A 15,672-nucleotide genomic window follows, 5' to 3' on the forward strand; every position below is an offset into this window, starting at 1 on the left:
AATTGACATTACATGGGCCACCCTACAATCTTCATGATAGGAGGGTGACCAATGAATTTAATGACAGGTTACAGATTATTTTAATGACAGGTCACAGATTATTAACAGCAGATCAGCAATTTCATGTTTGAGTTCTTTCAGTACCCTTGGATGCATGCCATCCAGTCCAGGTGATTTACAACTCTTTGATTTGTCAATTTTGCTCAGTAAGTTTTTCAGGTTCACCGAGATTTCTTTCAGTTCCAGTTCCTCCACATCATCACCCTTGAAAACCATCTCTGGTACAGGTAGATCTCTTACATTTTCTTCTGTAAAGACCGAAGCAAAGAATTCATTCAATCTCTCTGTTATGGCCTTGTCCTCTCTGAGTACCCATTTTGCTCCTTCATGATCTAACGGTCCCATGCATTCTCTTGCAGACTTTCTGCTTCTGATGTACCTGAAAAAATTGCTGCTGTGAATTTTTGTCTTGCGGCAAGTTTCTCTTCATATTCTCTTTTAGTCTTCTTTATCAATGCTTTGCATCTAACTTCCCAGTGCTTATGTTGCTTCTTATTTTCTTTGAGTCCTTTTTCCATTCTTTGAAGGTCATTCTTATGGCTCTAATTGCCTCTTTTATTTCACCTTTTAACCATGCTGACTGTTGTTTTCTCTTTGGAGTAGAGGAGTACCCTAGTAGTTAGTGCAGCAGACCGGGAAACTGGATTCAATTCCTACTGCAGCTCCTTGTGATTCTGGGCAAGTCACTTAACCCTCCATTGCCCCAGGTACAAATAAGTACCTATATATACTATCAGGCTTATTTTCGAAAGAGAAGGGCGCCCATCTTTCGACACAAATCGCAAGATGGGTGTCCTTTTCACAGGGTCGCCCAAATCGGCATAATCGAAAGTAGATTTTGGGCGTCATCAACTGCTTTCCGTCGCTGGGATGACTAAAGTTCACAGGGGCGTGTCGGAGGCATAGCCAAGGCAGGACTGGGGCGTGCCTAACACATGGGTGTCCTCGACTGATAATGGAAAAAAGAAGGGTATCCCTGACGAACACTTGGACGACTTTACCTGGTCCTTGTTTTCTTACGACCAAGCCACTAAAATCTGCCCTAAATGACCAGATGACCACCGGAGGGAATCGGGGATGACCTCCCCTTACTTCCCCAGTGGTCACTAACCCCCTCCCACCCTCAAAAAAAATTAAAAAATATTTTTTACAGCCTCTATGCCAGCCTCAGATATCAAACCCAGCTCCATGACAGCAGTATGCAGGTCCCTGGAGCAGTTTTAGTGGGTGCAGTGAACTTCAGGCAGGCGGACCCAGGCCCATCCCCCCTACCTGTTACACTTGTGGTGGTAAATGTGAGCCCTTCAAAACCTACCACAAACCCACTGTACCCACATGTAGGTGCCCCCCTTCACCCTTAAGGGCTATGGTAGTGGTGTGCAGTTGTGGGTAGTGGGTTTTGGGGGGGGGGGGTGGGGGGCTCAGCACACAATGTAAGGGAGCTATGCACCTGGGAGCAATTTCTGAAGTCCACTGTAGTGCCCCCTAGGGTGCCCGGTTGGTGTCTTGGCATGTGAGGGGGACCAGTGCACTACAAATGCTGGCTCCTCCCATGACCAAAGGGCTTGGAGTTGGTCATTTCTGAGATGGGCGTCCTCGGTCTCCATTATCGCCGAAAATCGGGGAAGACCATCTCTAAGGATGGCCATCTCTAAGGTCGACCTAAATTTCGTGATTTGGTTTCCCCAACCGTATTATCGAAATGAAAGATGGACGACCATCTTGTTTCAATAATACAGGTTTTCCCACCCCTTTGCTGGGACATCCTGTGAGGATGTCCTCAGGAAAACTTGGGCACCCCTTTTGATTATGCCCCTCCACGTAAACCACTTTGAATGTAGTTGCAAAAAAACACAGAAAGGCGGTATATTAAGTCCCATTCCCTTTCTTTCCACTTTTGTAAATACATGGAATGCATCTGGTCTGGGCTTCCAAGATGGTATTTTTAAACAACGTCCATGCCTGGTTTAATGTCCTAACCTTTGCAGCTGATTCTTTTAGCTTCTTTAAAACCCTTTTCCTCATTTTATCACAGTCACCCTTTCAAAACTTAAATGCTGCTACTATAGATTTCCTTTGTGGCTTCACTCCAGATAGTAGCTCAAACTTGATTATGTTATGATCACTGTTTCCCAGCAGATCCAACACTGTTACCTCTCATATTATGCCCTATATTCCACTAAGGACTAGATCTAAAATGGCTCCCTCTCTTGTTGGTTCCTGTACCAGATGGTCCAAGAAGCAGTCATTTATTACATCTAGGAATTTTATCTCCCTGGTGCTCCCTGATGTAACATTTATTCAATCTGAAATCACCTATTAATATACTGTTGTCCAATTTGTCAGCTTTCCTAATTTCTGTAAACATTTCTTCATCTGTCTGTTCATTCTGTCCTGATTGATGGTAGTACAGCCATACAAGAATACTCCTTCCCTTCACACATGAAATTTCTATCCATAAGGATTCCACACTGCTATCTGTTTCATGTAGAATGTTTACTGTCGTGTTTAATATATTTATTTATTTCTGCATTTGTACTCCACATTTTCCAATTAGGTAGTTGGTTCAATGTGACTTACAAGTTACTTCAGTTATACATGTTACAAAATAGTTATAATTACTTTGTCTTTTTCAGTTTCTGTGCATGATCTGACATCATCGTGCGTCGTGAGTCAGTTTGATTATGTGACTTCATCGAAGGATTGTTTAAAGAAGTGGGCTTTCATATATTTTTGGAACATTAAGTAGTTGTTCATGTATTTGAGGGCTTTTGGTAATGTGTTCCATATCTTGGGACAAATGAATGTGAAGTTGGTTGAGTACAAAGATTTGTATATTATGCCTTGACATTTGGGGAAGTGAAGGGCGAGATAGGTTCTAGTGCCTCTGATTGCGTTGCATATAGGTACTTCTATTAGATTTGTCATTTATTCTGGTGCAAATCCAAAGATTATTCTGTAGACAAGAGAGCATATCTTGAAGGATATCCATGCTTTGACTGGTAGCCAATGTAGGTTTTGGAGTAATGGTCTTGCGCTTTCAAATCAATTTTTTTTTCCAAAGATTAGTCTTGGTGCTGTGTTTTGTGCTGTTTGTAATTTTTTTAGTGATTGTTCCCTGCATCTGGCATAAATTCTGTTGCAATAGTCAGCATGGGTGAGAACCATGAATTGCACTAGTGTGCAGAATACATCTCTTGGGAAGTAGTTTTTAATGTGTTTCAGTTTCCACATGGTATGGAACATTTTCTTTGTAGTGTTTAAGATTTGTGTGTCGAGGGTCAGGCTGTGGTCTATGGCGACTCCTAGGATTTTTAGATTGTCAGATATTGGGAAGGATGTGCCTATGTCAGAGAAATTTGGGAAGTGGACGGTGTTGTGTGGCGATGTGATTATCAGGCATTGTGTTTTGTCCTTGTTCATTATAAGCTTAAATGTTGATGCCCAGGATTCCATTAAGTTTATGCCATCTGCCATCTGTGATTTCTTGCAGATTCTTTTTATTTTTTTATTAATAACTTTTTACAATTATAATCAAGCAAAGCTTGTTTTGAAAAGCAATACATTTCACATATTAATTTAACAAGAATATAATAGTCATAAAGCAACAATTTGAAATTTCTCGCTCAAGTCCACATACAGTGATTGAAGCAAGATGTTAAGAAATGGAATATATTTTTAAGCAAAAAGTTGTCAAAGAAATAAAGCAAACAAAAATTTAACAGGATAACATTACTCAGTGTTGAGTTACACAATTAAGGGAGGAATAACATTTTAAGCCCCCATATTTTGCCTTGATGCTAGAAACGCTGTTAATTGAACCGGGTCAAAGAAAACATATTTAATCGATTGATATCTCACTACACATTTACATGGATAGCTCAAATAAAATGTAGCACCCAGCTGTGTGACCCCTGGTTTCATTAAAAGAAATTGCTTTCGACGCTTTTGCATTTCTCTAGAGATATCAGGAAATAATTGTATTGTTTGACCAAGAAACAGTTTGTCTTTATTTTTAAAGTACGTGGAGGGACATAATTGAACGAAAACGTCTATCTCCATGGGCATTTATCTCCGAGAACGGGTCCGTGAAGGGGCGGACCGAACTGTATTTTCGAAAAAAAATAGACGTCCATGTTTTATTCGACAATTTGTGAGCTGGGCGTTTTTGTTTTTCAGTGATAATGGAAAATGAAAGCGCCCAGCTCAAAAATGAATAAATCCAAGGCATTTGTTCGTGGGAGGGGCCAGGAGTCGTAGTGCACTGGTCCCCCTCACATGCCAGGACACCAACCGGGCACCCTAGGGGGCACTTTTACAAAAACAAAAAAATAAAGATAAAAGAGCTCCCAGGTGCATAGCACCCTTCCCTTGTGTGTTGAGCCCCCCAAATCCCCTTCAAAACCCACTGCCCACAAGTCTACACCATTTCTATAGCCCTAAGGGGTGAAGGGGGGACCTACATGTGGGTACAGTGGGTTTGGGGGGGGGGGGGTTGGATGACTAAGCATTAAGCAGCACAATTGTAAGGTAGGGGGGGATGGGCCTGGGTCCACCTGCCTGAAGTCCACTGCACCCCCTAACAACTGCTCCAGGGACCTGCATACTGCTGCCAGGGAGGTGGGTATGACATTTGAGGGTGAAAATAAAAAGTTGTGAAACATCATTTTTTGTGGTGGGAGGGGGTTAGTGACCACTGGGGGAGTCAGGGGAGGTCATCCCCGATTCCCTCTGGTGGTAATCTGGTCATTTAGGGCACTTTTTGGGGCCTTATTCGTGAAAAAACAGGGTCCAGGAAAAGTGCCCTAAATTCTAGCTACAAACGCATACTTTTTTTCCATTATCGGCGAAAGGCGCCCATCTCTCCTCGGCCGATAACCACGCCCAAGTTCCACCTTCACCACGCCCCCGTCAACTTTGTACGCTTCCGCGATGGAGTGCAGTTGAAAACGTCCAAAATCGGCTTTCCATTATACCGATTTATTCGTTTTTGTGAGATAAACGTCTATCTCCCGATTTGGGTCGAAATCTAGGCGTTTTTCTCTTTTAATTATAAGGTGGATAGTCATTAACCAGGACTTATCCGGCGCTAGTGCAACTGTTGCAATTAGAGTAGTTGGAGTAACAGGTTCAAGATCTGTAGATTCAAGTATATCTGTAACATTCAAAACTTGATCTTGTTCTTGTTTCTTCTGATCCACCTGTTCTCTGGAAGGTAGGTAATAAACCTGGGTGAAAGGAGGAATAATTTCTTCCTTAACACCAAAAATCTCAATTAAGTATTTTTTTAACATTTCCCTAGGAGATTTAGTAATTTGCTTGGGAAAATTTAAAAAACGAAGGTTGTTACTTCTAAGAGAATTCTCAAGAGATTCAGTCTTTCTTCTTAATGAGGTCAAATCTTTAACCATAATCTCCTGTTGGGTTTGCATTTTTTTTCATTTCCAAATCCTTTTTAAGGTCTAATTGCTCCAGTTTTTCAACTTTTAAATCCAAAGATTTTATATTTTGTTCTTGTGTTATCATTTCTTGATTCAATTTCTGAATCAGAGGTGACAAGGATTTCCCTAGATCCACTATTAAAGTCCATAAGGAATCTAGGGTAACTTCAGTTGGTTTTTTAATTTCAAAAGAAAAATGTGAAGGGAGTACCTCTTTCTCCGTCGCCATCGCCAGGTTCGCAGTAGCGTCTCCCACCTTCATTGGTGTTGTCGTTCCCATCAAGGATTCCAGACTTCCAGCAGGTTGATTTTCTTCCTCACGACACTGCTCGTTCTCACCACTTCCAGGGGGAATGCTCAGAGTTGCCTCTGCTGGTGTACTGCTGCCAACAGGCTGAGGGGGCGGTTCCCTTGTGTCGGGGCTGAGCGTCAGCTCTAGCCCTGGAGACGCTTCCGTGCCTCCATTCGCACTGGAGCGTGTCAATGGGCCGCCTTCCGACATTGCCAACACCGGCGTTGCTGGAATTACCACAGTTTGGAACAAAGTCCGAATATCCTGCAAAGGAAGAGCCTGTCAAGGAGGGGCATTGGAGGCTGATTTGCCCCGTCTCTTCGGCATCTCTATGTGTCAGAAATTTTTGAGAGCAGTAAGAGAATATGCTACCTGCTAACAGTTTCGCTCGGCAGCCATCTTGCAGATTTTTTTTAAAAGGAGCGTATACGAGTGGGTTAAATCCTTGTTTGGATAGTGTTCGAGCAAAGGGGCCATAATTAAGTTGAATACCATTGGTGAGATCGTACAGCCCTGTGGGACTCCATATACAGCTTTCCATGTATGGGAGAGGGAGGAATTCATCTTTACTTGGTAGCCTGGTGGTTAGGAATCCTAGGAGTCATTTGAGCACCTTCCCTCCTATGCCAATTTTGTTGAGGATTCTTATGAGGATTTGATGGTCAACCATGTGAAATGCACTTGACATGTCGAACTGTAATAGGGCAATGTTTCTTTCATATGCTATTTGTTTTTTGAAGTTAGCTAATTGTGTGATCAGCACTGTTTCGATGCAGTGGTGAGATCTAAAGCTTGATTGAGATTCACATAGTATGGAGGCAGGGGCAATATACTGAAGTTCACACAAGATTGAGGGAAAGAGATCATCTGAAAACTAAAACTGGGACTGAATACCCAAGTTAAGTGGAAAAAAACAACCATTCCTTTTTGAAACAGTGTTTTATGGCGTAGCACAGCATACCGTTCACTCTCACTCCAGGGCTGCAAGCTGTTTAGCTGCATTGAAATGAGGTGTTCCCAGATGACATGCTTATATTAGCAAAGAAAAAGTATTTGCATAGATTGTATTTTAAAATTTTGTTGGGGTAATTTCATTTATTTGCAAAGTGCAAAAAGTTCCCATATGCCTTTATAAAATAGACTCTAAAGTCAGCCCCAATAGTGCACAATTGTTGACCAGTACACAAATTTTCACCTGTTCTGAAGCTGTAAATTTGTTCATGGACTTAATGCATGTACATGTGTATTTTATAATTTACATTCATGCATCACAACTCTACTTCTGCTTCATCCCCGGGAATATCTAAATGCAGTGTTTTTTGTAGGAAAAAAGTTGCTAGTACTCATACAGGCCTAACCATAGGGGGCAGAGTGACTATCCATGGCTCCACCTCCATAGTAGCCACACCCACTGTTACCTGCCACAGAGGATATAAAAAAGCGCATTGCAAATATTACACCAGTCCCTGGAACACCAACACCCCTCTTATTGGGAAAATAGAGAATACAGTATTCTCTGCACAGAAACTATATATCAGCAGAATACCTCACCTTGGTAACATACAGGCAGAATATGGATGCAGCCTCATCATGGACAAAATAAGTGACTTCTAACTACAAATCAAAATGCATGGTGAAAAACTGAACTGGAAACACCAAGAAATCAGACTTTAGAGCAAGTAACACTAGCAAAATGTCATACCTCAGACACAAAAGCAAAACACAGACAACCCCTCATCAAATACAGAATGAGGCACCATAAATTTAAACTAGAAATATATAGATGTAACCCTCCTGCTGTATGAGGTTCCTGAGAGGATAGATCCCTGGTAGAAAGCAGAGCCGTAGCGAGGGGAGCTGACACCTGGAGCGGGTCGCCGCTGTGCACCCCCCCTCCGGGTGCAGCACGGCGCCCCTCCCTCCGGGTGCAGCACAGCGCACCCTCCTCCCGCTGGAGCGCACCCCACCCCCTGGAGCGCATACCTCCCCCCCCCCGGAGCGCATACCTTTGGCGAGGGACGGGCGGGAGGGCCGATCCGCCCTGACTGCACGTTGCTGGGGTGTGTCGGCTCTGTGCTGGTTCACTGCTCTCTTTGTCCCGGAACAGGAAGTAACCTGTGTTCTAAATGTGTTCTAAATGTGGGATACAAATGCAATAAATAAATAATTGCCAACTTGCATCCCACAGAGAGCTTGAGCCCAAGACTGAGCTCCTGGGAGGAGAAGAGGGTCTTTGAACCCACTAACTCCACTTCTTTTTCCCAAGTAGATGAACCATGCGTCAACCCATGAAGTGCAAGGGTCCGAAGGAGTCTGTCCATTGAGGAGGCTCCCTGCCTGCTCAGACTCTGGACCTGAGGAAGTGACAGGAAGGGGGCATTTCACAGACAAAAATTTTACTGAAACCCCCAATAAGTCACTGCAGGCAGTGCAACACTGGAGAAGCAAAATACAACATCAGAGATGCACATTTCCCAAAGCTGACATATTCCAATTAATAAATTAAAAATAAAATACGTTCTGCCTTTGTTGTCTTGGAATTTATTTTTTCCAATCATGTCAGTCACGGTCTCTTTTCTGATTTTATGTTCTCTCCTTATTCCAGGGTCTGCTGTCCATTTGTCATTGCTCCTCTCTCTTCCATTCTTTGTCTATGCCTCCCTTACGTCTGTCTTTGATCTCAATCTTTCTGTTTCATCTCTTTCCACCAATTTTCTTTTCTGCCTATCCACTCCTTGCCAGGTCTCCCCCCACCCTTCCACATGGTTCCACCATGCTCACCATCACCTTTTTATTTCTCGCTCCCTTCCACTCCTGCAGTCCAGCATCTCATTTCTAACAGTCTAATATCGCCTCTCCTTCCCCCCAATAGTCCAACACCTCCCCATTCTCCTCTCTCCCTACCTCCCATCCCCTCAGTAGTCAAGCATCTCCACTCTCCCCACCTCAGCAATGGTCCAGCATCTCTCCATTCTCTCCTATCCCCACTGTTCTGTCCTCCGACAGCCTTACACTAGTAGAAGGGGTGGCAAAAATTTCTTCAGGTATATTAGTGAAAGAAGAATGACCAAAAAAGGAATTGTGAGACTAAAAGATACTGCGAACCGCTATGTGGATAATGATGAAGAAAAAGCAAATTTGCTAAATAGATACTTCTGTTCTATTTTCACAGAAGAAAATCCTGGAGAAGGACAGCGATGGACTGGAAAAAGTACAAATCAGATTGAAGTGGATAGAGCACCGTTCACGGAAGAGAGTATGTATGAACAACTTGAAAAGCTAAAAGTGGACAAAGCCATGGGACCAGATGGGATCCACCCCAGGATATTGAGGGAGCTCAGAGAGGTTCTGGCGGGTCCTCTTAAAGATTTGTTTAATATATCCTTGCAGACGGGAGAGGTTCCGAGGGGTTGGAGAACGGCGGATGTGGTCCCTCTTCACAAAAGTGGTGATAGGGAAGAAGCTGGAAACTACAGGCCAGTAAGCCTCACTTCGGTTATTGGAAAAGTAATGGAAGCAATGCTGAAGGATAGGATAGTAAATTTCCTGGAAGCCAATAAGTTGCAAGATCCGAGACAACATGGTTTTACCAAAGGGAAATCGTGCCAAATGAATCTTATTGAATTCTTTGATTGGGTGACAGGAGAATTGAATCAGGGACGAGCTATGGACATAATCTACTTAAGATTTCAGCAAAACTTTTGACACGGTTCCCCACAGGAGGCTCTTAAATAAACTGGATGGGCTGAAGATAGGACCTGAAGTGGTGAACTGGATTAGGAACTGGTTGACGGACAGACGCCAGAGGGTGGTGGTGAATGGAATTCGCTCGGAGGAGGGAAAGGTGAGTAGTGGAGTGCCTCAAGGATCGGTGCTGGGACCGATTCTGTTCAATATATTTGTGAGTGACATTGCCGAAGGGTTAGAAGGTAAAGTTTGCCTATTTGCGGATGATACTAAGATCTGTAACAGAGTGGACACCCGGGAGGGAGTGGAAAACATGAAAAAGGACCTACGGAAGCTAGAAGAATGGTCTAAGGTTTGGCAATTAAAATTCAATGCCAAGAAATGCAAAGTGATGCACTTAGGGAATGGAAATCCACAGGAGACGTATATGTTAGGCGGGGAGTCTGATAAGTACAGACGGGGAGAGGGATCTTGGGGTGATAGTATCTGAGGATTTGAAGGCAACGAAACAGTGTGACAAGGCGGTGGCCGTAGCTAGAAGGTTGTTAGGCTGTATAGAGAGAGGTGTGACCAGCAGAAGAAAGGGGGTGTTGATGCCCCTGTATAAATCGTTGGTGAGGCCCCACCTAGAGTATTGTGTTCAGTTTTGGAGGCCGTATCTTGCTAAGAATGTAAAAAGAATTGAAGCAGTGCAAAGAAAAGCGACGAGAATGGTATGGGATTTGCATTACAAGACGTATAAGGAGAGACTTGCTGACCTGAACATGTATACTCTGGAGGAAAGCAGAAACAGGGGTGATATGATACAGACGTTCAAATATTTGAAAGGTATTAATCCGCAAACGAACCTTTTCTGGAGATGCAAAGGTGGTAGAACGAGAGGACATGAAATGAGATTGAAGGGGGGCAGACTCAAGAAAAATGTCAGAAAGTATTTTTTTCACGGAGAGAGTAGTGGATGCTTGGAATGCCCTCCCGCGGGAGGTGGTGGAAATGAAAACGGTAAAGGAATTCAAACATGCGTGGGATAAACATAAAGGAATCCTGTTCAGAAGGCATGGATCCTAAGGAGCTTAGCCGAGATTGGGTGGCGGATCCTGTGGCGGGAGGCGGGGATGGTGCTGGGCAGACTTATACGGTCTGTGCCAGAGCCGGTGGTGGGAGGCGGGACTGGTGGTTGGGAGGCAGGGATAGTGCTGGGCAGACTTATATGGTCTGTGCCAAAACCGGTGGTGGGGTTGGTGGTTGGGAGGCAGGGATAGTGCTGGGCAGACTTATACGGTCTGTGCCCTGAAAAGGACAGGTACAAATCAAGGTAAGGTATACACAAAAAGTAGCACATATGAGTTTATCTTGTTGGGCAGACTGGTGGACCATGCAGGTCTTTTTCTGCCGTCATCTACTATGTTACTATCCAGCTTATAATCGAAAGTGATCGCCGGCTATCTTCCAACACAAATCGGGAGATGGCCAGCGATTTCTTAAAAGCGGCGAAATTGGTATAATCGAAAACGGCATTTTAGACAGCATCACTGCTTTCCCGTTGCTTCGCCGGCGAAAATTCAAGGGGGCGTGTCGGTAGATTAGCGAAGGCGGGACATGGGCGGGCATGGGCGTGGCTACCAGATGGCTGGCTTTCGCCGATAATGGAAAAAAAAAAGCAGCGTTAAGCAGTATTCCACCGGGTTTACTTGGTCCTTTTATTTTCACGACCAAGCCTCAAAAAGGTGCCCCAAATGACCAGATGACCACTGGAGGGAATGGGGGATGACCTCCCCATACTCCCCCAGTGGTCACCAACCCCCTTCCATACTAAAAAAATAAAACTAAAAACCTTTTTTTCCAGCCTGTTAGGTGCCCTGCCAAGTCACATTAGCAATGCATTGTGGTGGGTGTAGGGTACTGGGCTCTACTCCCATGGTGCTTTCCCCCCCTGCTAACTGGGTCAGAGTGTGCCCTGTTTTGTTTCCTGTTGTAGTCCATGCGGTAGTGGCCATTTTTGTAAGCCAGTTTTAGTTCCCTTTCCTGTGTTACCCACGTTAGAGAACATAGTTCTTACCTTGAATGGTGCTGAAAGAGGGCATTGTACACCATTGTGCCAGCTCTGACCTACTGCTAATCTTAGTACCAGGGGACTCTTTGCCAGTGGGGCACAACCTTTGATCTGCAGTTAACTGTGAGTAAACGTGCTTATTTCAAGAAAGGACTTTTTCAGAGAGATTAGTCTTCAGGTGTGAACTGGTGTGCCAAAGTTATACAGCAGCAATAAGTCTGTATGCAGGTCCCTGGAGCAGTTTTAGTGGGTGCAGTACATTTGCGGGTAGGGGGTTTTGGTGGGGGGTTGGGGGGCTCAGCTCCCAAAGTAAGGGAGCTATGCACGTGGGAGCTTTTCTGAAGTCCACTGCAGTGACCCCTAGGGTGGCTGGTTGGTGTCCTGGCATGTCAGGGGGTCAGTGCACTAAAAATGCTGGCTCCTCCCACGGCCAAATGCCTTGAATTTGGCCGGGGTTTGAGATGGCCGACATAACTTTCCATTATCGCTGAAAAACAATGGTGAAAAGTCCACAAATAAGACTAAATTCTGTAAATCCCACTTAAAAAATCAGCGCTGAAAAAAATAGTGCTTAGTGCTATTCAGTAAATTTCACTTAAAGTTAGGTTCTGTTTATAGAATGACACTTAGTGCCGGGAACCACGACTACATTTAGGCAAGACCATTTACACCAATGAAACCTTGGTGTGAATTCCTGTGCCTAAATTAGGTGCAGATCGCTGTTATTCTAGAACAATGTGCATAAATTATGTCCCCTTTTTGGACTCACGTGTAAAATTTACGCATGTACATTTTAATTAAATCCAATTAGTACCAATAATTGCTTGTTAGGAATCCAATAATTAGTGTTAATTGGCTTATTATACAATTAAATTGCATGCAGAAATTTGGCGATCATACAATTTTTAGTGACTTTTATAGAATTTGGAGGATAAAGTGTAATCTGTCCATAGACCATCTATGGGAGCATTTTGAAAATTTTCATAAGAAATGCAGTATCTCATTTCACCTCCATTTCAGCCTGAACAGACAGCAACAAATCACAAAAGAAATCTATCTATCTAACTATAATAAATAAGCCATATACTGAATATGTGAAACTTTCTGTCCTTGAAGCATCCAGCTGTCTATCTAATTTACCTATTTCTATGGATCTCCATAATATCTGTACCCCTATATTTCTAAGGTAACAGTCTTTAAACTATCAATCTGTACCTTATATTATTTAACATTATAATATTTCTCCTTTGACCATGTTCATTTTCAACTTTTTTTTCAAATAATATCTATGTATACCAATCCCTACAGTAAGTATCTCTTTCTGTATCTGTCATTCTATCTCTCTCAATCTCTGTTTTTATATTCATTACCTGAGGAATCCTCTGTAGCCCCAGAATCCTCGCCACTTGAATGGAAACAGAAGAAGGTTGATCTCCCACAATAGCTGCCATCTTGGTTGCAGGTTGACATCTATAATTGGGGATGATGGCTTTGTCTCCTGACAGCATCCATATGACCCCTTGAGTAGCCATAGCTTCTGTGTGACAGGAATCAAAGATCCTGAAGCCCAAGGTCACATTAGGTAATATCTTTGGATTTTGGTTGATCTCTTCCGTGGCAAAGACCATAGCAAGGGCACACTGATACCCATTTGTTTGGAATCTGGGAAAAGAATTGATTAGTTGTGAAAGAGTTGATAAATCAACCCATAGAAGTCACTGAAAGAATTGTCTAATACAATAAGACATTTTTCTTGCAGTACAGGTCTATTTGTGTAATCAGCAAATGGTTCTGTCACAGTGACCTCTATATAAAAACTGTAATAAGAAATTGTTGCATTTTTTCAAAAATAAAATTTAACACCTCCCCATTTACCTGGTTTTCTGTGTGACATGTAATATATGTGAAATCACTAATGATTTACATGTTTCTCAGTGCATAGCGATGCCAAGAAGTGCATAGTGATGCACTTGGGGTGCAGAAACCCGAAAGAGAGATACAGAATAGGAGGGGAGAGATTAGTAAGCTCGACTCAGAAGAGAGACCTTGGGGTGTTGGTGTCAGAGGACATGAAGGTGAAGAAACAATGTGACAAGGCGATGGCTGTGGCCAGAAGGATGCTAGGCTCCACAGAGAGGGATATAACCAGCAGAAGAAAGGAGGTGTTGATGCCCCTTTACAAGTCGTTGGTGAGGCCCCACTTGGAGTATTGTGTTCTGTTTTGGATGCCTTATCTTGCTAAAGATGTAAAAAGACTGGAAGTAGTGCAAAGAAAAGCTACAAAAATGGTATGGGATTTGCGTTGCAAAACGTACGAGGAGAGACTTGCCGACCTGAACAAGTATACCTTGGAGGAAAGGCAAAGCAGGGGTGACATGATACAGACGTTCAAATACTTGAAAGGTATTAATCTGCAAACAAACCTTTTTCAGAGACAGGAAGGTGGAAGAACTAGAGGACATGAATTGAGGTTGAAGGGGGGCAGACTGAGGAGTAATGTTAGGAAGCATTTTTTCACAGAAAGGGTGGTAGATATGTGGAATGTCCTCCCCCAGGAGGTGGTGGAAGTGAAAACAGTAATGGAATTCAAACATGTATGGGATAAACACAAAGGAATCCTGTTTAGAAGGAATGGATGTATGGAATCTTAGCGGAGATTGGGTGGCAATGCCGGTAATTGGGTAGCGAAACCAGTGCTGTGCAGACTTCTATGGTCTATGTCTTGATCGTAACTGGATAGGGATGGGCTGGAGTGTAAATTTTAAGGGGCTTTCATTTTAGCTTCAGAACTTTTAGTACAAGAACAGTGCTGGGCAGACTTCTATGGTCTGTACCCTGAGAATAGAAAGCACAAATCAAACAAATCAACACGAATGTACCTAAATCTGCACTACCCAAGCTGCAAAGGACTCAAATACAAATCAACTTACGCATCCAGTCTCTCCTACATAAGCACACAACTGTGGAACGCACTACCAAAAGCCTTGAAAACTACATACGACCACCTAAACTTCTGGAAAAAACTAAAAACTAACCTGTTTAAAAAGGCATACCCTACCAAGCCAACATAAATGCCTGATCTCTGCAACACAACAAAACTAAAGTAAGTAATGGACATAGCACAACTCTTCCGTTGTACAATTCCCTAATGTGGCTGTGCCACATGAACTTTATCTTACCACATCACTTTGTATTTGTTTACACCGGAGTCTCCAAACGCCTCTCCAGTACTATGTAAGCCACATTGAGCCTACAATTAGGTGGGAAAATGTGGGATACAAATGTAACAAATAAATAATAAACTCGGGTATACATATAAAGTATCACATACCATGTAAAATTAGTTTATCTTGTTGGGCAGACTGGATGGACCGTTCAGGTCTTTAACTGTTGTCATTTACTATTGTCACCCGCCTGTCCTGCAAACAACACACAGTTCAATTATCCCTCTGATATGTAGTCGCGTGAGCCAAGGTTTACTGTGTGCAGCTCACAAAAAGGCAAAGTGAACATAAACAAACATCATCCTGAGAAAGATGTTACCGGATGAATGCATTAAAAATAAGTATTAATTTCTATGAATAGAATCAATTTGATTTACATCAAATTCAAAACCACACACTTTAGTAAAGAAAAAATATATTATTTATTTTAGTGCAAATTAAGGAGTATATTGCACTTGTTAATTTATAACCATTAGTAAATGTTAAATAGTATAAATGTTATCAATGTTTCAGTATCCTATTGGATCCAGTTATCACACTCTAAACTATTTTTCTTTTCAGTAAGAATAAACAGAATTATTTCTAATCACAAATAAGTATTACCCAACTACTGACACATTTTGCATAAATTTTCCTAATATAACTATTTTAGACTTTTTCCTTCCTCAGATTCTCAGTCCCTTAAGATAAGTATGTAAATGCAGTGCCAATGCAAAGTGTCTCTCTCTCTGTCCAGAGTAGAGAGTTGCACGGGGACAGAAATCCTACCCATCCCCGCCCGTCCCTGCTGGAATCTTACCCGTCCCCACCCATCCCCGCTGGAATCTTACCCGTCCCCACCCATCCCCGCAAAAATTTAAACCATCCCAACCCGTCCCCACCCGTCCCCGCAAGAATTTAACCCATCCCCACCCA

At 42.9% G+C, this 15,672-nt stretch overlaps 1 protein-coding gene across 1 annotated transcript in view; it reads right to left on the reverse strand.

Moving 5' to 3' along the window:
• The window catches only part of LOC115461979 (extracellular calcium-sensing receptor-like), a 77,474-nt gene extending 64,313 nt beyond the window's left edge, over nucleotides 1-13,161 (reverse strand). The window contains exon 1 of the mRNA XM_030192029.1: nucleotides 12,904-13,161. Within this exon, the coding sequence (XP_030047889.1) occupies nucleotides 12,904-13,161 (258 nt within the window). The remainder of the gene's footprint in view (nucleotides 1-12,903) is intronic.
• Between the last annotated feature and the right edge of the window lie 2,511 nt (nucleotides 13,162-15,672).

Source organism: Microcaecilia unicolor, chromosome 2 (assembly GCF_901765095.1).
Source record: "Microcaecilia unicolor chromosome 2, aMicUni1.1, whole genome shotgun sequence".
Classification (NCBI taxonomy): domain Eukaryota; kingdom Metazoa; phylum Chordata; class Amphibia; order Gymnophiona; family Siphonopidae; genus Microcaecilia; species Microcaecilia unicolor.